At 42.0% G+C, this 24,314-nt stretch overlaps 1 protein-coding gene across 1 annotated transcript; it reads right to left on the bottom strand.

Annotated features, from left to right (window-relative positions):
• Window positions 1–1,219: 1,219 nt before the first annotated feature.
• On the bottom strand, window positions 1,220–20,439 carry SMTNL2 (smoothelin like 2). The gene is made up of 9 exons (XM_038158135.1): window positions 19,672–20,439; window positions 13,776–13,866; window positions 12,826–13,068; window positions 12,095–12,148; window positions 10,515–10,590; window positions 8,317–8,487; window positions 7,626–7,743; window positions 6,153–6,304; window positions 1,220–4,184 (listed from the first exon to the last, which is right to left on the bottom strand). Exons 1-9 carry the CDS (start codon window positions 20,074–20,076, stop codon window positions 4,058–4,060), a joined length of 1,437 nt encoding a protein of 478 aa, XP_038014063.1. The 5' UTR covers window positions 20,077–20,439; the 3' UTR covers window positions 1,220–4,057.
• Between the last annotated feature and the right edge of the window lie 3,875 nt (window positions 20,440–24,314).

The following is a 24,314-nucleotide window of genomic DNA, read 5'->3' as shown; positions in this document are numbered from 1 at the left end:
ACTTAGAGGAGGCTTCTAAGAAAAATGGGGACAAACTTTTCAGTAGGGCCTGTAGCGATAGGACAAGATTTAACAGTTTAAAACTTAAAAGGTTGATTTAGACTAGATATAAGGTGAAGTGGCTGCTGGAACCCAGGGCTAGCTCTCAGAGCTCCGGTGCCACGCCAGAAGTGAGGAACTGACTCTATATGAGGATTTACCAGAGGCAGAACCTTTAGAGCCACTTGCTCTCAGGTGCCAGACGCAAGCCACGACAGGGACCAGGCAGAGGAGAAAGGAGGAGGCTCTCTGTCTTGAGGTTCCACAAGGGAGAGTTTACTCCAGATGAAGGGAGCAGGACAAAAAGCCCCTAGCTCTCTCGTGTAAGGGGTGTTGTACAGATACAAGTCAGGCAGTGGACACAAACAGCAAACTAACAGGGAATCCTCAGGGGAGGAGTGAGGGGATTACATCCAGTGTCTGAGGCCAACTAGGGTAGTAGGGTGGACAGGATGGGACACATGGGCCAGTGGCGCTTGGAGAAGTAGGGGAATTCCAAAGGGGTGTTGCAGACAGGGATTGGCCTGAGGTTTAAGTGGCAGGGAAGGTTTGGGAATCAAGGGCTGGGTTGCCTTTGCAGGCAGGGAAAGGGCTGGACCAATAGATGGGGAATGGCATGAGGGACAGCTTCGAGGGAGGGTAAAACCCAGGGGTAAACCACCTCAGGGACAACCTGGGGGTACAACAGAAGGAACCACTTAAAAAGGAATCAATAAAATAAATTCGAACTGCAATAATAGGGAAAACATTTTTTACAGTAAGGGTGGCAAAATATGGCACAGGTGGCCCGGAGAGATCCCCATCCCTGGAAAAACCTCAGGTCAGTTCAGAGCTTGGGCCTGAGCAATCTGATAAAGCTGAAGTCATAGAATCCTTGAATGGTTTGGGTTGGACATCCTTGCTTATTGCAGGAGGGAATTGGACTAGATCACTGCCACAGTGATCAATCCCTTCCAGCCCAAACTATTAGCTCAGTATGTTTGAGCATGGTGCTATAGCTGCACCAAGGTTGTGAGTTTGTTCCCTATATGGGCCATTCACTTAAGAGTTGGACTGGATGATCCTTGTGGGTCCCTTCCAGCTCAAAATATTCTGCGGTTCTATGTTAACTCCTCTGAGGCTTTATATAGACATAGATGCATTTTAGCATAACCAAAAATGGCTTTTAAATAAATGCATCTTACACAAAGTAATCCCATCTTTTATTTTGGACACTTTAAAACCACCTCTGTAAGCCAGGCCAGGTTTAAATTAATGATACAAGGTTGAACCTTTGGGATAGTTTTATACGTAATTACATATATTTAAAATACATGTACAAGAGTTTGCATGGGTTTGAGCGTAGCTTTAGATTAAACACTTTAGTGGAAATATCACACAAAGGGAGAAGTGATGAAAGACATTCATCCAGTTATTACACATGAAAAGAGAAAGACTTTGCTGCTATGGGAAGCATAGTCTTAAAAAGTAGATGATGTCTCTGCTGACATTATCTTGGAAATATTGCACAGAACAAATTGATTTAGGCTTTAAAAGTAGGATCAAGTTGTCAATAAACAACCATAGATATACTTTTAGATATAATACAGAAACATTAGAAAAGAAACAGTCCATTTGTGTAAAATATATACTATGCCAACTTAATAGATTGTTCTTTTATCATTCATGCTAAACACACTGTCATATATACACACATGCTCTGCATTTTTTAAAAAAATAAAAATACTGAAAAATCAATTTGGGGCATACATTATATACTTTAATTTCAATTTAATCATACAATCAAATAGTTGAGGTTATCCATATAGAGCAGACCTCTTAATGCACAAAGCTGTAAGTTTTTCTAAAAGTACGTCATAGCACTATCTCCCTAACCCTTACGCACAAACCGTCAATAGATCAACTCAGCTTACAGTCTTCAACTTTCCTGCAAACAGGTGGCTGGTTAAGTCCCAGATATTTTTACGATCACCTCTCTGAAGTGGGAAGACTTTAGAAAACCAGTACAAATACCTTGTGGATAGTTGCAAAACCAGGCTAAATTACAGAAAGTATGTAGATTCACCCTGTTGAATTAGCAATAATTTTACAGTCTAAAAGTTCCTTTATATAATTATATGCTATTAGGCCTAAATTGGCCAAGCGCTTACCTGCGTCTTCAGCACTCACATCACACAGTAAAATCATCTATGACCTCGGGCTGTGAAGGAATGCGATGCATTAAGCCAGTATTGCCCCTCTTGTGGTAGTTATGGTGGACCTTGGCTCTGCTACTCAATAAAAAGTATTCTACTCTAAGAATGTAAACAGGTGTATTGTGTGTGCCACTTTTGGACAGATTTCTCCTCATGCTTATCCAAAACTCCTACAAAACATAAGTACAACGTGTTTATCCTCACAGTGGTAGGGCTATAGGCTCACACTTACTCCTCAGGATTATAATCATTTAAGAGAAAGTAAAAAACTGAAGGCAATGGCACTTATATGCTAACAAAACAGTTGCTTCATTCATGGTTTTTAAGTAAACTAGACTAGAAAGGGAGACTGAAGTAATATCATATTTCAAATGCAGTTGAACTTATGTACTTTTTAACTGAAATTCAGAGCACACAGAATCATGACTGGAACAAAAATCTTTTAAGTAAAAGCTCTGTGTGGTTTTCTCCGATTTTACTTTGTTATCTGTCACATCATTCTAAAAAATGCAATAAATCTGAAGAATGCTTGACATATTTTATTATAAATGGTCATCAATACAGAACCAAATTAATCTTTCTAAATAGCTACAAAAGGAACAAGGGCAGGTGAAAAAACATCCTCTAGAACTAGCATGAGCAGATGATTTGTGGCTTTCAATTTTTTTCCTTCTATGAGCCTGTTCTTAGGGAAGAAATCATTTTAGAAGGCTTTTTTTAGTCCAGTAAATCTGGAATAATCTAACTGTACTGTGGTTTTAATACTAATGTAACTGAAAACTGAAACTAGCGCAAAGCTTTTGAAACTATTTCAAAACTCCCACATCTTTCATATATATTTTTTGCGTATTGTTCATTTGCCTCAGAATCAGCATCTGTACTGAACGAGTTGTAAAGAGTTCACTCTTGTCCACACTGAAGAGCTGCTCTCCCCCTGAGTCTAGGTAAAAGGACATTACAGGCTTGTTTCTATTACAACTGTTCAAAGGATTTTGTACCTTGCTAGCTCCTACCTTTTCTGCAATCCTAAACACAATCTCAGACAAAGAACAGTCCCAGCTGTTGCTAGTCTTACCAAGAAATTAATTCAGGACTGCCAGTAGAGGCATTAGCAACCCTCTCATCAAATACCATTTCAGATTTGACCATTACAGACAAATGCCATTATGTAACGTAGTAATCTGTCACTACACTCATCAGACAAGAGGTTATCCTCTCTTTATGCTTTAAGAGAACAAAACAATGCCTGTTTGATCTTTGTGTGTGTATGCTAGAGTGGAGGGGTAGGGTTGGAGGAGAGGCATTATTGCTCTAGTGGTTGAATACTCTAGGTCATTATTTGCTTAACAGAATTTTCCTTGTCCATCTGCTATTTCTTTTATACTATGTTCAACAGAGAAGTGAAACTGAAGGTGCTATCTTCTGTAGTTACCTGCATTTTAAGATGGAACACCTTCATAGCAGAATCACTGCATAAAATTACCCCTAGCCTTACAGACAGGAGAAGTACATTTGCTTCCTGTGATCTTTAAAGAATAAAAATCCTACAAATCCAATCTACTACTAGCACCAAAATGACAATATTTGCCTTTGCCAATGTCTTTTTGTCTTTTTCAAACCTATTTCCATATTACTGACATGGTGATGTGATCAACACTTCAGGGCACTGCTCAGCAATACTTCAGTCAGCCAGCGACACAGCTGCATGTAAGCAAAGGGACCGTACAGAGCAAGAAATAATACTGTGTTCCATTTGCAAAATGACCCGTCTTCCCATTAGCATGCTGTAGTTAACCCTTCTGGCTGGAGAGGTGTCAATGGTTTTATTCAAAACATCGTAGATGACTGTACAGAGACTGGACATAGGTGAAGACGCACATGGGATCTGGCTTGTGACCCATCACCATCATGTCTTCCACTTCTATCAGACGGTCACAGTGAGCCATTTTCCTGTATTAACAATAAAACAGATACACCAAATCAAGAGTTACATAACTGCTTCCAGGATTCATTTGATGCTCTGATTTGAGCATCATTGAAACATTTAAGAAATCCTGAGGTTTACTGGCAGCATTTCATTTCACAATGAATTGAGCAGGGTCAGGCCGGACATTGTTATTTTTATGACCACGGAATATTCCTGTTCTTTCTGTCTCTTGCTTTATACTGGGATCTGATCTAAAGCCCTGGAGGGATGGTGCTTTTTTTCACTATCATTCACATTCCTTATTATCTGTAGCATGTAGCCCAATCTCACACTACTCTGCCCATGTCTCAGTTCTTGGTTAATGTATAGGGAGTTCCAAAAGAATGGAAAAACTCAGGAGGAGATGAGATGTGCTGATGAAGGCCCATGTGGCTGTGAATTGTTTGTTCTCCACCACCCCCGTATCTTCAAGATGTGAGTGATCTGGACCAGCAGATAGGAACAGATCTGCAGAGGCTTAAGATGAAAAATCAAAAGGGCAGGGATCAATTTTATCAGCATATCTAGTACTGGGGTGAACAGCAATAGCTGAGAAAATAGCCTTTACTGACACTCAAATGAATCAGTAAAAAGGCAATCATAGCCATGATAGTAATTTCTGTAATTTTCTCTCACCTAATGTTTCTTAGGGTTGTGTTTATGGTGTCTTTTGTTCACCCCTAAACCTACTGTTTATATAAACTGAGCTAGAAGAACACTGCAGCTTTCCTTTGAGAGTTTTAGATAGTTTTTTTAGAGATCAATCACCTAAAAGTATCACAGAATCTCCTTCAACTCACTGACAAGCAACAAAAATTTTTATATATACATATGTGTGCACTTCTAAAAATACTTGTATCTCCCAAGTTGGTTCCTTTGCTAGAGGCTGTAATAAGGAGAAACAAAATTATGTCAAGAAATGTGAAAGGTTTTTTCTGAATGGCCAATGGCAAATCCAGTTCTTTAAGTTACCTCATTAGCCATGTGTTCCTACCTCCTCTTATCATTTGGAAAAAGTGTACCAAACCCAGCTGCTACCACATGGAGAGGTCTTACCCTAAGAACCATATTGATATCAGCTCAAAAATGTTGTTACTATCTCTGACTGGCACGTTCAGATTCATAATGAATTTAACAAATAAGTTAGCATTTAATTACCTGCTATACAGCATAAAAAAATAATCTGGATAATATGACTGAGTGTATTAGCTCTGCTAATACCTGTTTTCAGAAATGCAGTTACCTGGTTGAGATACTGAGAAGCTCTCAGCCTTAATCTGTACTTACAATGAATTCAACTTTTGTTCTTTTTCAAGCAAAACAAGGTACAGTCAGAGATGAAGCTTCCCACATGTTCTGTGTGTTCTCTCTGCAGAGCTTTATTATCTTTTTTGACATGATACATGCAAGCTAGTAATACTGATGCCTTAAGTTTTAGCTTTCATTTTATCCAGATTCTGTACTGCATTAGTATATAAGTCTGAACTTCATATAAAGTGTTAGCAAGTTGTCCTCACAGTTTAGTCAGACAAAACAATCCTCTCCCAGCCGAAGAACCAAGGACACCGTTGCAGCTTCAGGCCCAAAAAGTATAAACAGCAGCAAATTGAGGAGAGCAGTCTGGGAGGATGGGGCTTCATAATCTGAAGCTGTAATTGGACAATTAACCCCAATATGCAAATGGAGCAAAACTTACGAAAGTGTGAAAACATGTGATCCATCGTCCATCTCGGGTGTAGCCTCGGCCAGGTTCTTACTGCCCAAGGTGTATCCTTTGAAGGCCTTTTTACTAAATACCTACTTAATTCCTTTAACACTGTCTAGCCTCTGTTCTAGGTAGCCTCCCAAGGCATCAATACAGAGTCAAAAAGAATAATAATTAAACTCTTCACTGCTGCCCAGGTGCATTAGACTTGAACTGGAAGCACTTCACAGAGCGCCAATGTACTCACTCAGCCGTTGTGAAGGCCAGCTCAAAGTTCTGCTTGCGGTTAGCTGGGTCAAGCTTATTATAATCAAAAGCTTCAGGAAAGAAAGAATGCACAAGAGCACAGAATGCCATCCCATCATTCCAGCTCGACGAGAAGTTCTGGAGATCAATGTGCTGTCGTGATGAAAAAAATACACAGGTTAATGCAGCACAAGGGAACAAATAAGAGCTGCTTTTGTTCAATGCAGTTTTCTATCATTCTTTCCCACCAGCAAGGGCACAGGCTTTATTTTTTTTCTTCCCATCTTTGTATGTCCGTTTCATTGTTGACATTCTGGGAAAAAAATGGCACACTCAGCAATTAAAGCTCTTTGTCTGAAATACCCAGATGCAAAGCAGACACATAGTCAAGGTCCCTGATCCAAAGCCCACTGAAAATCCTGTGAAGAATCTCAACAACATCAGTGAGCACTGGAGCAGGCCCGATGCACCAGCTCAGTATTTGTGGAAACTTAAAGACACTGCTTATATAGAACCGTAATCACCCTATGGAGGATTTAAAATTGAAGAACAGTTCATTTTGTGAATAACACTAGATAAAGACTATGCTTGCTTGCTTTGGCCAATTCAGTATCTGTTTACACACAGATAGGTAGAAATATAAGAAAAATCATACCTACTGCACCACCTGATTCTCAAAACAAATTCTAATTGTTACTTTTAAATGCCACAGTGAAAAAAAACATATTTGTGCTCTTGTCTCATGTTGCTTTCCCATCATATAAAATTCAAGCCCCAGCTTTTCTGGTAAGCAATATATTGTAATTTTAATTAGTTCTGCTTATTTGTACTATAATGTACAGTTTAGCAATATTATGCACATTTAGTAATGTTGAAAAACATGCTGAACACATGCAAAAAAATCCCTAGAAGAAAAAACTCTGTATTTCTTTGACAGTTGCAGTTTAAGGCCAGGTAAAACGAGTAAAATCTCAACTGCTGTATTCTTACAGAGACAGTGATGCTACCTCATAAAAAAGTTACTCACAGTATGATTCAAACTCAACCATTTATTACAAATTCATTTGTCGAATACTAACAGAGTACTTGGGTCTGCATGTAGCAAAATGGCCATAGACTCCATGTATTCAGAACTTGTCATGTATAATGTGAATAAAAAATTACAGCCTGCAACTAAGAAAAAAAAGTCTGAGTGTATACTGAAATTTTTATCCATAAGCACAAAAAGGTTGGCTTTTAGAAAAACAGTAATGCATTACTTTAATAGACATACAGAATCTCATTCATGCAGTCACTGACAGTCTTGAATTGCTGCTTATGCAAACCATATTCATGTCACCCACACAAAAAATTGATGACCTTGAGGAAGTCAGCTCATTCTCTAGCATATTTTACATTCACCCTTTGAGCATGGAATCTGGCAAATTCTCTTGAAACAAAAACGAGAGAAATGAAAATACTAGCATATCTTTACCTTGTATCCTACGGTTTTTGAGCGACACCAGTCTAACAGAATTTGTTTAATGCTGCTAGCGCTGGCAACCCCAAAACTGAGCGACCTCTTCAGCTTAGCTCTGGATTCTCCTTTTCCTCTGTAAAATTAACAGAGACCAGATTAAATTATATTCTAGAAAAACTTATATTTATTTGTCAGGAACATCTATACAACTTTGCCCAGGTCAGCCCCTGTCCAAGTGATACTTGAGAAACATGTTGCTGAAACCTTGAGTTGTTGGTCCTGCAAGAAAAACTTAGTTTTTATTAAACGAAAGCCAGAATTCCAATTCCAAGCCCTCTTTTCTTTAAATCATACCCCCATCAAGAAGTGTCCATATTTTGATCCTGAATGTATGGCAACAGGCAGTCACTATATTTGCAGTCTCCTATAATGATGGAGAAGGCAGCTTTCACAGAACTCTTCCCTGATAAAAGGGAACCCGCTGCTTCAGCTGAACAACTCCAAAGTCAGAGGAATCTGTAGCTGTGAATTTCCAAGGCTTGGTCTGTAAGTCAGTGAAACTTTAGGGGCCTCATATTGTCCCTTAGCTCGGAGAGAGTTCTCCCACCCAGCTGTACTCTGCTAATAACTGACAAATACTCAGGTAATAACTGACAAATTAGCTTCCCATTACCAAACCGTTCTGGAGACGAGAACTCAGACGTACTTTCCATCATCGCATTCGAGTTTCTCAAAAAGCGCTTTCCTGGCCTGCGTTCCCATAGTCCGCGGGAGCGTCTGAGACCGCACCAATTCTCGCCTCCTTTCAACTTGGCGATGCACAGTAGGAGGAGGTGAGTGAGTACTGGGGGTCACCTCACAGTAACTGTCAGTGGCACTGGAGTGAAAAGTATGTGGTAAACAAAAGAGTAACTCTCTGCAGTGACAAGAGCCAGCATAAAGGTTCAATTGTTGTCTCTAAACCTTCCAAAAGATCCATTTCAAGAGGACCTGCATGAGTCAAAAGCAATGTTAATAAAAGCAAAATTATTATTGACACACAACAGCACTTAAGTATTGAAGCCCCTAAGGTACTGTTACAAATAAGACACAGCTGGACAAGCCATAAGCACTTTGTAGCGCTGAGCAGAACAACAAGTAAAAACCTTCAAGAAAAAAAAGAAAACAAAAAAAAAAAAGTTGTGGCCACACAAGAGCACTAAATCCCATCAATTTCCAACTTCAGGGTTCTTGGAGGCTGTGACATTTTTAAAATGAAACTTGAAGAATAAATCAGGAAGTACTTTTGGAAGTTTTACTTCTAGCACACAGAATTCTGACCTTCTGACAGTGTTGCTTTACTGACTGCAAGCTGTATATGTGATTGAGAAATATGGGATTATATTCTAATTTGTGTTTGTTTGAGCCATATACTGCTTCACTGGCATTAATGAAGCAAGCCAAACATTGCATTTGGAATTATTCCATATCAGAGAGATGGGGAAACAGGCAAAGAACAATGACATCAGCGTCACGTGTTGATTTCTGGTACAGATGGAGGTTGGGTATGACAACAAGTTCTTTAGGGTGCTCAGCGTATCGTGACTCAAATACTGAAGTGCTGATGTTGGAACTACCTCAGAGGAAATGCAATGCCTAATTTGGGATTGTCTTCAAGGCAGATACAAGCCTAATTTAAGAAATTTAAACTTTCTTCTCTCCAGTTTTTTTCTTGATGGATATTTTGCGTGCTAAGCATGTCTGGATATGCCAGGAATCATTGTGATACCATGTAATCCTCTAAGCAACTGCAACTCTTGAGTTAATAATGAATGTGTAGTAGTCCTCAGCAAGGCATTTATCTACAAATCAAACTCTAGGCTAGCCAAACTAAGGATATTTGCTGGTAATTGTATGTTCGTTTCCAAAAATAAACCCAAAGTACTAATTTCAACACAGAATAGTATATTTAAAACTGTTTTCAAAGGATCTGACAACTTCCTCCTCCTAACAAAAATCCACCACTATCAAGCACTGATACTGATTAAGACTAAAACAATGTAGAAATCCATAGTTAGGTCTACTTGAAAGTGCTCTGTAAAATTCTGTCCTTTCTCAACTCTGTTCCACTTGGCCCAGAGGAAAGCTTACAGCCTTTAACAGGCTCAAAATGTAGCACCAGTGACTCATTTGTTCTTTGGTGCAGTGGTGGGGCAGCCTGAAGAAGCATCCCTCACGAAAAAAGGAGCCAAATGCTAAGTGCTAAGGCTATCCAAAGCTGTAATCACAGGTGTGACATTGATGTACAGCCTACTAGATGCCTCGTGAAAAGAAAGGATTAACCAGGATATGGTGTGAGGATTAACCAGGATATGGCCCTGATATAGGAATCAGAGGTACAAAAGAGCAAGTCATGCAGGGGTTTTAGGGGGAGTAAGTGATCCTCAAACTAGACATATAGCATGATATATACAGCAGGTTGCTGATTTCCCCTGAGAAGTACAATCAATAAATAACCTGGTACGTTTCACCTGAGAACATTCAGGGTATGTATATAAGCACTGCTGTGTTGATTGAAAATAACTACGTACAGTACATCACTAGGATGGTTTTAGTACAGGTCATTGATTGGTTATTCCCTGAAAGTAGAAGTGTGGTTAAGAGGAATATGCTCATTTACATGTTGATGTACATAGCACATGCATTACATACATTAATGTAATTTAATGTATGTACATACATACATTAAACGAACTACCTATGTTAATGTAAGAGATTATGGGGCAAGTAGATTAATGTACAATTATACATCGAATGCTTAAAACAGCATCTGGGACTCACCTGTTTTCCAAGTCAGCAGAACACCTGTCCCTTGAGACTACATTGACCAAAATGGCCTAACAAAAAGTCATGAAAAATGCATACCTTTCACCAGTTTGGGCTCCACTACGCAGCCCGTAGTTCACAGTTGAGACAGGCTTGGTGACAGAAGTAGCATTCTCTATAGAAAAACAGGTAAGATGCATTAGTGCAGAAACTTTCCTCATGTGCTTTCCTGATGGACAGACATGCATTGATTTTTACTCACCACACTGTAAAGCTGCAGGTCTCTGCCTTCCATATGAGCTAACAAGCTGGGGAAGGATTTTCCCCAGCAGTTCAATTCTTCTCTAAAATTGTTGCACTGCAGCGAGGATAGTGTAAGCATACCAGAAAGGACTCTGAGAGGATGTCTTTGATAAAACTGCAGTTGGAAGGTCAGATCACTTCAGGCCCTCAGAGAAGGGCACGCTGCCACTGACATTTCAGTTAAAGGAAAAAGTGGTGCTTGCAAAAGTCATTCTAGCAGACAAGCCCTGGGGAGTTTAATGTAATTGAGTGCATAATTTAAATTGATCTAATTTCTACCAGGAAGACATTTTAGTTTGTAAAGTAGAACAGACTCAAAGTTGCAAATGTGGCTTAAAATCAACTTTGCATCTTCCTCCCTGCACCTCTGAGGTTCTGCCTTATGTACTTTGCCTCTTAGGGCTCAGCTCCGGACTCTAGCTATGCTCTGTAATTGCAAAACAGTGGAGCGTCTTGCCCAGTTTTAATGTACCAAAGCCAAAACTTGTTGCATAAACCAGCAACTGATTTCTGGAAAGCTCCTTCTATACATGGACTGCCATCTTAGAAGCAATCCAACCTGCTCACTGTCTTACTCTCTGAAAATGCAGAATTCTCCCCTCTTCTTACAGATGTGATCCAGATCAACTACCCTTCTCATGTAAAACACACTGGTAGATGCCAGCATACAGGTGTGACAAATTTGTGACCATTAACAATTGCCAGATGTTTATGCCAATCTCAGATGTTTCCAGATGAGGAGGAATGTAATCCTTATTCCAGAAGGGCTACATATTTTGCTAAATAAACTGACACTTGAGACCACTGTGAAATGCCAGTACATTGTGCAGACAGTAACAACTTGATGACAGCAATCAGAGGTACTTTTGGAGAGAGCTCAACTCATCTATTTCAACTGAAATCAGAAATCCGTAAAGCATTTTGTCCTTTGCCACATTATATTACAAAGGAGACTCCTTACTTTTATCTTGCTCAAAGTAATTTGCTTCAGTATATGTGGGTGGGCACAGCACTTTCCAACTGCCTTGTGTGCAGTCACAGTTTTCACTTGATCAGCTGAAATCATCACTGCTCAAGCTGTCTGCCTGCCTCACTTTTCTGGCACCTGTGGTTTCCACTGCAGAGATTGCCTAACGGTACACACGTACATCACTGTGAAAATAAGGGTAAGTACCCCTCACTTTGAACTGATTGAGAATCTGATGGAGTAGAACAAGTGTTCGTGACTCTACGAGTCTGCATACAGACTTGTTACCAAAATTAGTATTACCGTGTACCTACAAGTCAAAACAACATGCTCAGATCTGAATCCCCCGAAGAACCCAGAATCACTCTCAATTTTTGTTGCACAAGGGCACGCAGATAGGAACACTCACCTCCAGTGGCAGATGAGTCCACTGTTCTCATTGTAATTGAATTCCAGTCCTTCACTGTATGAGCACAAAGACAAAGGAAGTGTTTGCTACATTTTTAGTTTTAGTAAGATAAAAATTGAAAGAATAACCGGCAAATAATCCCTATCTCTTGCTAGCAATCCCATCCCAGTCTCCTTCTGTAGTTTCTGACCCATATATATACTCCAGTTCGTAAGTGTCACAGTCAAGGATGAATGGCTTCCATATGAATTTTTTTTTAACCCAGTTCCAATATAACTAAGATTATGAAATCACTGACATGTGTATTTGTGTCAGACTGCTGTCAGTCATTCCTTCTTCCAAATGACTATTGGAACCTGCTGGCCAAATATCTGCCTAACTTCTCGCAGGGCCTCCAGTCCCAAAGCACTAAAAATGTCCACAAATTTCATGAAAAGAGCTGGGCATGTTTAAGAGATTCAGTAACTTATTGAATTCAGTAACTGTGCTGTAAGATATGCTTCACTAAAAACTCAACTACGTTAGGCACAAAAATTATCTGCAGATGTGACATTACAGCCGAAAGCTCCAGCTAGGACCCACAGTATTCCAAAATGGAGTGTCCCACAATGGGATATATAGCCGTAGAAGCAAGGTTTCGTAATTACCACTAGGTCACAGGAGAATACTCATAGCGCCAGTTGAAGAAAGGAAAGGGGATGCAGCTTCAGCAAGTTCGTTTTCTCTTTTACCTGGCTGGTTGGAAGATTTTACTCCCGTTGTATTTGCGCTCTTGCCCTGTCCCAGCAGGCAAGAGGATGTATTAGTTGTTCCTGTTGGACAGATGTTCTCTCCTGAAAACCTCTCAGATGTCCTGGTTACTGCAGTAACGGGAAGGTGGGGCATCTGTAAGGTGACTGCAGGGGCATGGGCTTCGGGGGACGAAGATCCTGACATCTGAAAACAGGTCAGTTCACGGGCGACTTTTGCCTGACCTGAATAAAAAAATGGGAGAGAGGAAGTAAATTTGCAGTTTGTAACAAAGCTACAAACCAATGTTCATGCAACAACTGTATTTTACAGGTCATTGGACTTACTCATCTGTGAAACATTGTACCATTTATTTAGCAGAAACAACCCTAGCCCAAGTGACCCTTGCAGCGATCACACTTACTCTACGTGAATCTCAGCAGGAACAATGTCTTCAGATCGTTAATATACTAGCATTTGCATTTGGTAAGCTTCTCTTCCTCTGTGCAGCCCTCACTTGCAATCTCCTGCCCCGGTTAAGGAAGCAGCATTTTTGTTCATGGTTTTATGAAACACTGTATGACCTTCTCTAAAGCGGAGATGGTAAGTCTTTCCTCCACTGAAAGATGACAGAAGCAGACGGGTGACTTGCAAGATGTTTTGGGATGCAAGACTCCAACGGCACCCACCATGGTCTTATCGCTCGTGTCTCCAGTTACTGCAGGAGTAATGGCCTCCAAATTATGAAACACCGTAGTACATGCTTAACGGTAAAGCCAGAGTTTAAAAGTTAAACTCCTAGTTTTGAAATAAAGTACTGGTGCCACCAGGACAATATCCATCCTGAAACTATAGTAGATTCTAACCCTTCCAAAATGTGAGTCCTGCTCTATGACTGCCAAGATCAGGTATTTTACGAACAGTGCGGCTTCATTTCCTGCCCTGTTCCTACCTGATGATGAAGATCGATGCCCATTTTCAATGATGGAAGAACTAAAAACTCTTCTAAACTCAGGCTTCTGGTGGTCATCCAGGTCTACACTCTGTCAGAACAGACAACAGACATGACAGTTAAATTTTAAACAGCAGCAAAAGTGAGAAGAATATCCTGAAACACCTGCCAAGAACAGGTCATCCTCGTGCAAGTGACCACAAAATAAGAAAGGAACAATTACCTAACCCCAGGAGCCGAGCCTGCAAATGAAGCATTGGAAATGCATTAACACAACTTAAATCAATCTTCACACACATGTCCTTACTGGACCCCAAGCACCTAAGAGGTGTTATCTTTTGTTAGATAAAGGTATCACCATCCACTGCAATGGTGATAAACAGAAGACGTGATGTAACAGTGGTGAAATTGATTGAAATTGCAGGGAATAATGCTGTGCATTCTTTTTTCTATTATCTGCAGAAAGAAAATACAGTATAAAAACACATTGTACAGGCATTACAAAGTAAATTCAATTCTAAGACACTACAGCTATTTTATGATCTGTAACTTCTGTGAGTATAGCTTTTTTTCTGGCAAAAGCAGAAATTGTCCTCATAATGGCTGTCAATACAATTACAGAAAAATCAGCCAGGATTTTTTTTTTTTTTTTTTTGGTGGGTTTAGTAGGAGGTTGTGGGGGTTTTGGGGGTGGGTTGTTTGTTTGTTTGATTGGGTGGTTGGGCTGGGGTTTTTTGGGAGGTGAAGTGGCATGTTAAACCGTGAGGAACTATGTGATTTTTGGCTGCATAACTAAAGGAAGAAGAAACTGCTTTGCAGATACATGATTACTGCAGTTAAGTTTCCAAAAAGAAGCAGCAGCTACAAGTAGCAGAGAGAAATTCCCCAACACGCAGTCCACAAAAATGTTCATTGATTATGTAGTTATATCCAGATGTTTTACTTTCTGGGAAAAACCCCCTATTTTGAAACTTTTGAAAAAGGTACTGTGCATGAATAAACTCGGTTAGCACTAGCTGCCAGGACTAAGAAAATTACAAATTAAACAAATACTTATTATAGAAACCATGCAGAATCAAGGGTTCAGAACTTTTATTGCTGCATTTAGTGCAATTGAGATCCCAGTCAACAATTACTGCCCAAATCCAGAACTGAAATGTAAAGCATAGCTAATGCATCTCCCTAGAATGTACCCATGATACACAGTTAGAACTGTTTAGCCATTCATGTCAGCCATTATGACCAGAATGTGAAGAATGCCTGTGTAGGCTGTAAACATGAATCTGCTTTTATAAACTGGGGAGGTGTGGGTGAGTAAAATCGTCAAATGACATGATTGTTGCAAAGGTCACTTAGCATTCTACGCACTGAACTGGCTTTCTAATGCAATGTCAAGTGCTGCATTACCTTATTTCATGCAAACCTGACTGCTACAGTTTGGCTAACAGTGCCAAAGAAGAAACTGATACCAGGCTGGAGGATGGGGAAGAAGGCCCATGTGCTGACAGAACAGTGGGAGGATCTGAGATCAGATTCTGATGTGCATTTAGTAGTGTCACGCTGAAGTACTTTCAAAATCCACTTTGGAGATGCCAAGCTTCTGACAAACCCATGTGTTTAGCAATACTACTTCTGTCAGTGCTGGTTACATAGATGATAAGTAGCAGAGGGGTAACTACACATATCTGTTCTTAAGAAGTACACATTTGTACAACTCATGAGACAACAACACGATGAAGAACTGATGAAGTTGAAGAAAAGAAAGTTAACACTAATATTTTGGATGCCTTATCCAAGCTGGCTTGTAGAACTAATCTCTGTGTAGCTCAGAGGTCTCCGTGTAATGGAGTGTGATAATACTTTCCATAGTTATAGGGCTGCTGGAATTCCTCCTTTGCTGCAAAGAAGTTACACTTTGGAGATCCTTAACTGGAAGCTGCAATTATCACAAGCCTGTAGTAAAAATTCAATGCATTCAGAAAAAATAAGCACCAATTCGCAAGATTAGAAAAAAAAATACAATTGTAATTTCCTCGCTGAACCTCTAAGGTGCATGTCTGTTACGTCTTCAAGATTTTGTCTGCAACAAGGTCAAATTCTAGAAGAATGACAGACACAAATTATATTACTCTCACTCAAATGACAGATTTCAGTCATTCACTGTCATTCATAAAACCACCAACTACCACAAGGGTCACAATAAAAATCACTGGTTCTAGAAATGCTGTTTATCTAGGAGAAGTACATCCCCTTCTTAAGTATGATAGGTGAAATTGCTGCTTCACTTTGATGAACAGTAATATTGCCACTGACTGCCACAAAGGGAAAGTTCCACACTCTGTTCCTTGCAGATATAGAGATCACTGATATATCAGATACTGGGAACAATGAAATTTTGAGGAAATGCAAACAAGCCAGCTAGACACCAGCAAGAAGTGTACCACATTTAACCCTTAATTCTACTACCAGAAAGCCATTGTCCACCAGACAATACAAGTATTCTGTCTGTAACTGACCCTGCTACGTGAAGAAAAAGCCTTGAACACCACGAACACATTAGAAAAGCTATTGCACTGAAGAAAAACAATAGGAGTACTTTGCATAGAACCTTTTTTGAACTAAGCCTGGATATATACAGATAGGAGGGAACAATTCTCTCTTAGCAGCTTCAGCAGGTGCCTGTGGCTATGCCACAGTGAATTAAAACAAAATAAACAACAACAAAAACAATCTAGATAAGGATCAAGGCGACCTTGAAATGTCACCATTCCAAAAGGACACTTGCAGGAAGAGAATAATAAAGACGTTAAACCAACAGACTTCCTTTATCAAACACGGGAGTTAAGATAGTTTGGAAATAGGGTATGTAATGCTCTATTAATCATGTAATCTCCCTGTCATTATAGAACTATAGAACAGTTTGCGTCGGAAGGGATCATAAAGATTATCTTGTTTCAACACCCTGACATGCGCAGGGATTCCACGCATTAGATCAGGTTGCTCAGGAGCCCATCCAACCTGGCCTCAAAGACCGAGAGGGATGGGGCATCCACAACTTCCTCGGGCAACCTGTGCTTCACCACAAGGCCACAGTGAGGTTTCCCTGAAGTCTTCTCTTCTCCAGGCTGAATAATCCCAGCTCTCTCAGCCCATCTTTGCTGGAAATACATAGGTCATTATATATAGGCAAGTCGTCTCTTATGCAGTTACTCACAGGCTGACTAAGAGCTGGGTGCCATCAGGTCATCAGGGAGAGATCCCAGTGGGGAGTAATACTTGTTTAGACCTTCATAGGTGGTCATAGCCAGCTACCTATCTCTCTGTGGCTTTGACCACTGCAGGCAGATTCTCTGCAGCTGTCTGTCCAAGTTGTACAGAAACTCTTCTGACAGTTTTAAAACAGGACACCCTTAAAGTACTTTTAGTCCTCCCTCTTAACAATGGCATCATGCTTAATCACAAAAACTATGGACATATTGTAAGTTATTGCCAAAACGTAAAATCAGACTAACAAAAGAAAGATCAAAACTCTTCCTTTGTAGATCCTCAGTAGCTCAGGTATGGCTCCAGGATCCAGATCTTTGAAACTACCTCTTCAAATATCCGCTATTTTGCACCTTTGTGAAAGCAGCTCTCAAGACTCTGGCACGGTTAAGAGAGCTGAGTTGAAGTCTGGTATCAAAACAACAGAAAGACTCAACTCCAAATCAGAGCGGCTAACGGCCATTTAAAATTCGACTTAAACTAGCATTTAGTCTGCTCTATATCAGCTTTCAAGGACATCATAGCAGAAATTGCCCAGATTAGAATTAAAAGGAGATTTGTGTTCTTGCTTCTGAGCTGCGCTTGGAATTCCCTGGATTCATTTTTTTTCCCAATGAAATTACCATGAAAAATAATCTAGCAATATTAGAAAATAATGGCTCAGATACCAAGGATGCTCAGAATCTCTGGTATCCAATTAATGCTGCATTGACCGCACAGTAAAAACGAACTCGACCAATAAATCTTTTCAGGAGCAAAAGAGCACATCTTGATTTGCAACTATTTCCAGGTCAGTATTATTTGCTTCTCATGTCTTGCATTATAGAAGTACTTACTAAGACTAGAAGCGTCACCAGTTTTATTATAGGTGCTCATGTATCTGAAAACATACACTGTCCCATTTATGGTATTCTGTTTTAAATGCTTCGGTCATATAACAAGAAATTGGAATCAACTGAAGGTACAGTGTTCATTACAGAGAATCTGAGCAACCATCCCAGCAACCAAGGCTTGGTCTTTCACCATTTGCATGCAGCCACATCAGAACCTGACCCACAAACTCATGTTTTCACTGCACAAATTTGGTGTGTGCAGCTGTAGCTGCACCTCTCATACTTCTAAGTACTGAAATTCCCTTTCGGTCAGCTCTGCTAACTTGGGAACTTCTCCAACCTAAATTGTTGGGAGGGCACTGAAGAACGATCAGCACTTAAGTGATCTTCCTTGAACCCCCAAAGCAAAGCAGGAAGGTTCCCATCCAAAGAAAAGCTCATACTGTGCTTTAACACAGACTAATACCTAAAGCTGGATATTGGACGTAACATTGATGCAAGACTTTCACAGACTGTGAAGTGCACACCACAGCGTAGACAGTGGCGATGGAGCGAGTGAAATGGAGTGAGGGACCACAGTCCCTTGTCCCTTCTGTATCACTCATCTTACTTCAATTTCTTGCAATACAAGCAAGTGTAGATAGCTCCGCAGAACAAAAAGGAAGCAGTCTGGAAGTTGTATGGATGCTGCTTACCTTTGTCACATGGGGAAAAGGCAGCAGTTGCTAGAATGTATTAAACAGCAGTTTTACCTTGCCATTTGCCCAGAGGTAGGAAGCCCAATGACCCCATTCACAGGTCAGTAGGAATGAAGAGGGCTGGAATGGAATACAGACTCTGCTCATTCCCACCAATTCTAGTAAATTTAACTTCCAAAATTTTCTTCTTTAACCCTAAGCCTAATAGACCACAGACCAGTTTTTTAAAGCTCCAACAGTCTTAAAACCCCCTTGAGACATGCTTAACCAAGAGAACGTGAAACAGGCTTTCATCTGTGAAAGCCAAGTCTCTAGTACTTTAGTTTTATGTGACTGAATCACAGTGCACTGACTGGTTGCACTCTCTTGGCATCAAGGGTGGCACAGGAGCTCTCAATTCTTATCGCAGAGACAGACGCAGAAAAAGAATTACACAAAACATCTCAGTACCAGATGAACTTTCCACTATTGGGATTTCTGTGCACCAAGTTACAGTGCTCCATTACACTGCAGAAAGTTTTATCACTGGGAGGGATGACTACGTTTGTGCAAGTTTAGGTCACAGAGACCACAAAAGCTTGTGTCAACCCCTCAGGGATGAGCTGCAGCAGTGAGGGACAGTGGCTGAACAGCAAAACTGACTCACTGCGGGATGTTATCTAATGGAAACCACTGCCTGCTGTATGCTAAGCTATTCACCTTTGCAAGCTTGCCAACTGGCAAACAGCATTGCTGGCACACAGATCCCCCAGAATCGAGTCCAAAAAGGATACAAAAATATTCACGTACACACATACATCGATAGCCTAGACTGCCCCATCTTCTCTTATTTCTAACCACAGAGAACTGACAGGTTGCTACCACTCTAACCAAGATCCCAGTCTGACCAAAGAGGGCCATTATTAGGTAGCTCTCCAGATGGTATCACAGCCAAGACCATTTCTCAGAGCACCTCCCAAAATACCACTGACCCCGCGCCGCAAAAGAGGAACCCCGTGTACCTAAACATTATCCCGTGCCAACGCAATCTGGCAACACCCGTGAAGCATCCCTGCATGCATACCCTTGGCCCTCCCTCCTGTCGTCCCTCTGGCCGCTTACTTGGCTCCGGCCAGCAACCGTTAGCTTGGTATGACCGGAGAATGCGCCGTCGGCCGAACCCTGCGCCGGCGAGCCGGGCCCCACGACTTGAGAGCTCTCTGCCGCCTCGTTCACCCACTCCTGCGGCAGCCCCGCCGACCTGCCCAGGGCCTCCACCTGCCGAGACAGGCGCTCCAGCTGTACCCGCAGGCGCCGGTTCTCCTGCTGCAGCTCAGAGACGGCGTGTGCCAGGGGGCTGGCGAGGCGCAGCACCTCCTCCACCTGCCGGCCTACTCCCTGCTTGAACAGCTGGATGTCCACATGGATCTCCCGGACGGCGCCCCGCAGCGTGTCCTCGTAGCGTTCCAGGCCGTCGCAGACAGTCTGCGCCTCCCGACTGTTCAGATCCTCGATCTCGCCGGCCATGGTGTCCGCGCACCGCAGGCTGCGCGGGCAGGGACGCAGGAGGGTCGGGAGCTGCTATCAGCAGACGCGGGACCGTCTCGCCCCCCTCGCCGCCGCCTCTCCTCCTCTTTGAGACCTCCCCGTGCCTCCCGGCGGCCCCTAGCCCGTTCACTAAGCCCGGCTCCCGGCGCCGCTCCTTCTGCTGGGATGCAGGGGCTCGGCGGGGCGCACGCCGCGCCCGGGGCAGCCGCCGCACAGAAGCGGCGCGGGTGGTGCGGGTCGTGCGGCTGCCCGGTCTGCCCCGCTCAGCGTACACTCCTTCAAAGGGGGAGATGGAATTTCGGGAGGCAATGGTGGAACAAGCAGGGGGAAGGGGCGGGGCCACGGGCTCGTTCACAACTGCTCGGGGACTTCGGGGCCCGAGAGGGCCGGGCGCGCTGGGCCGCGGGCGGGGCCGCGGGAGCGAGGCGGCTCGAATCGGGCGGCAGCGCCGGTGTGGAGGAAGGAAAACGTGGGAGATGTGGGTCGGGAAGGAAACGGAGAAAGACAGAATGAGGGAAGGAGGGGTTAGTACCAGATCTTCCTCGGGTTGCTTGGACGATGACGATGTGAAAGTATGCACAGATTGTCTCTTTAGCGGGGAACACGGAGGCAAAGGGAGGAGAGAACGGTCTTTGAGGGCATAGAGACGGAAATGCACGCGCATGCACCCGTAGACACACTGCCAAATTTCTGTGCGTTCATGGGCAGAAACTTGTAACCAGCATGTTCACACTTACACGTTTCCCACAGTGGACTGCAATTCCATGAGCATTCGTAGAGCTGCCAAGTCATCCAGCAGATCCAATCTGTGTGCATGGTGGATGCGACACATTTCTGTCAAGGTAGCCAGAGCCACAATGCACAACCCTTTCAGGTGTATTCTTTGCTGCAGCACGACACAAAAAAAGCCTCACAGAAAAAGGGAACCTGAGAAATATTTTGAGCAAATTTGCATCATCAGGTAGCCTATATATTGCTGATGATGTCAGCAATTTATGTCAGGAAGCTACAGCTTCTTTGGTACCATTTAACAGTTGTCAATAGTAGCCTACTTGCAGCAGCAAGTAGCTAAGCCTGTAAATCTGGAACATGCAGGGAAAGTTGGCATTCTACCAAGTCAGTATGTGTAAAACTCTAAAACAATAATAACAGAATTCAATTACCATTAGCTCACAGGCAATTTCTTAACATAGGCAATCTTATCTAAAAACAATATATATATATATATATGTGTGTGTGTGTGTGTGTGGCTGCTGCTGTTGACAGCTCATAGCTAATGGTACCAATAGCGTAATTCTTTGGAAAATACTCTTCTCTAGTAAATATTTCCATTTTTACCATTTTTTAATTGCCAAAGAAAACTTCTACTTTTTCACAGAACAATTATCTAACAGACATTTTACTTTTCTCACAAAGGGTGTTTTGAAATAGAATTTCCAACCTATTCTCACCTAGGTCTATCAGAACCAAGCAAATAAAATTGTTTGGCTGTTTACAGACTCAGCAACCGTAGGGTAATTGCAAACTGCCAGCGCTCTTAAAACTGCCTCTCATTCATGCATTTAGAGCAATTTACAGTACAGGTGAGGATACCAACGGTGTTTTTCAGTGTTGTTCTCGCTTGTACCAGGAATTATGGCAACATTGAAATCACGGTAGCGGACGGTAACAGAGCATACACAGGAGCACGTGTCCGCAGATGTACATGCAATCGCACGCACCCAAAGGCAGCAATAGGAGCAGCCATTCCCTGACTTGTGCAAGGTACGCAGCTCCTTGGGCTGTGTTCACTCACCACAAGAAGGACTATTAGTCTCCGTTACACCTAAGCATGCCAAGCCCTGTAAAGGGTAACATTTAAGAGACAACAGTCGCTGCCATGGCTGCAAACTTTGTTTTCTCAATACTGATCTCGGGTATCTGAGACATGGTCATCCTCTCCTTAGCAATCACTATGCGATCATGTGTCTGACAGCGTTCCACAGGCAGTTCCAATTCTTTCCAGATCAGAGTTCTAGCTTTTCATGGCATAAAGCAACCTGATACTCTGGGCTAGTTCCAGCTTACACAAGACTGCCACCCAAGGGGAAGGCCTCAGCAATAGGACATTTTTTGCCAGCACCTGTCTCAAAGCGCTCTATTACAGAAGAAGTGGAAAAACTCTACAGTCACTTCACACAAACCAGTTCCTTATTCACATCTCCTCCTTAGCACCTGCTTCAGTAAGCACAGCATCTTACAATGTGGCTTATTATTTATTTTACACAGCACTCAGCTCACCCCATCTGATAAGAGGCGACAGCACCTGAAATTCTGAGACCAGGGCAGAGGCGGGTAAAAAGGAGAAGCGACCGCGAGACTTACGGATATCTGGTGCGCTGCGGGAGCGATTCGGGCTGAGCGTCTCACAAGCACGTCTTTTATTAGGAGAATGAAAACCTGCTATTGTATTAATTCACCGTTGGGTTTTGTATTTGAAAGGAGTAGGATTGCCCGATACTATGGGAAGGCAACAGCACCCTAGCATTGTCCAGCTGGGGCGTTGCCAAAAGACATACAAAACTCCAGCTAAAATGTCCCCGAATCAGCTAATTACAGTCTTCATTCTAAGAAATATCTTTACTGAGCATCTGGAGATTTTCAGGAATATCAAAAGATCAGTAGCAGGCTGTTTTTGCTCATTCCTCCTGTGTAATCTTCTGCTAGGTGCCCCACCATCTCACTTTGTGTTATGTTATGGAATTCACCAGTGATATTTGACCATTTATCAGGCCAGGGCTTGGTAATGGCTTTCCTGTCTGATAATGCTGGTTCATGAGCTCCTCAAGCACCCTTCCTAAATCCTCCAACACATTCCTGTGTACCATGTAAAATTCCCACAGTTTGGTTAGAGGCCTGACTGTTACGTCTGTTTGTCTCTTTTCCTGTCTGGGATTCACTTTTTCCCAAATGCTCTGGTTTTCCAACTTGTTATTCTTCTTGGCTCGCTACAAGCTGTCCCTCTCTTTCTTGTTCTTCAGCAAACCGATTCCATTATGCCCTTTTTAGAAGGGAGATCCCAAGTGTTAAAACATGCTTACGGTCTGTCATAAATCTGTACAAAATTGATATTGCGCCAGAGAGCAGTCAGCTTCCTTCCTTCAACAGGAGAGCTTTAACCCTTGGAAGCTGCTGTGGCATTTTGGCCTGTATAACACAGGTAAGGCAGTTAATGTTCATTGTATTGCTGACTGTACTTATCAGTTGACAATAGAGTCAGACATTTGCCATACAGCCACGTAATGATCACAGTATGGTTTCTAAAGGGCTGAGAAAGACTTCTACTGCAGATAGAACCCAGACCTTGCATTAAGCTCAATGGTTAGGATGATCTGAAGCTCCTAATTGAGGTAAATATGCACATGCTATGCTGGTAATTTAAAAGTTAACAGGGCAACTTCCAGTCTCAGTTATATTATCACTAAGGTGAAATTATTCTTTGAATTCCTGAAGTTACCTGATATTTACCGTTATCTCTCTAAAATCAGAACGCAGGCTTTGGTCTTGATTTTGAGGGTTGCCCATACCAAGTACGGGATTTTTTTCCTCCCTTACATGCCAGAAAATGAGCAACAAAGGAAGGCAATCTATATCTAGGCTTACAAGAGCATTCACAAAAAGAAGCAGAGGAAAACATTTGTGTTTTGCTTCATCAAAAGTATTTTATCCCAACTATTATTCATTATCAGAGCAATGAACACAGAGATGTGAAGAGGGGCAGTAGTGTGTTCAACAATGACCTTGCTTCAATTCTCTTAATATAGAGCCAAACTCATAACCGATTTCTTAGATGCATATGCTTCTTATTGCAAGCAGAAGGCATCATTAAGTTCCTTAAGAAAGCTAAGACTTTTTTCCTCTCTTTACAGATAGGACAATACCAGAGGCATTTTCTGAGGTGATCTGTCCATAGCACCAGCGGTTAAACCACTGAATGAGAACTCAGCTTTGTAGAGTTCCCAACTGCCTTTCTAGCACCAGGCCTGAGCTTTGCTTCTCTGCTGCTTCAGCGACTGTCCCAACAGCCATGCAAGGAGGATTCCAGGGCAGCACACCTAGCCAACTGCATCTCTTGGCACCCTAAGCTATGTCCATTAGCAAAGGAATATTTAGGACTTCCCCAATAGAAGTAAACCTGTACAACTTCCTCATATTTCACCCTAAAATCAGAGAAAGTA

The sequence above is a fragment of the Motacilla alba genome, chromosome 19 (genome assembly GCF_015832195.1).
Source record: "Motacilla alba alba isolate MOTALB_02 chromosome 19, Motacilla_alba_V1.0_pri, whole genome shotgun sequence".
NCBI lineage: Eukaryota > Metazoa > Chordata > Aves > Passeriformes > Motacillidae > Motacilla > Motacilla alba.
This window is presented reverse-complemented; position numbering and strand designations above follow the sequence as displayed.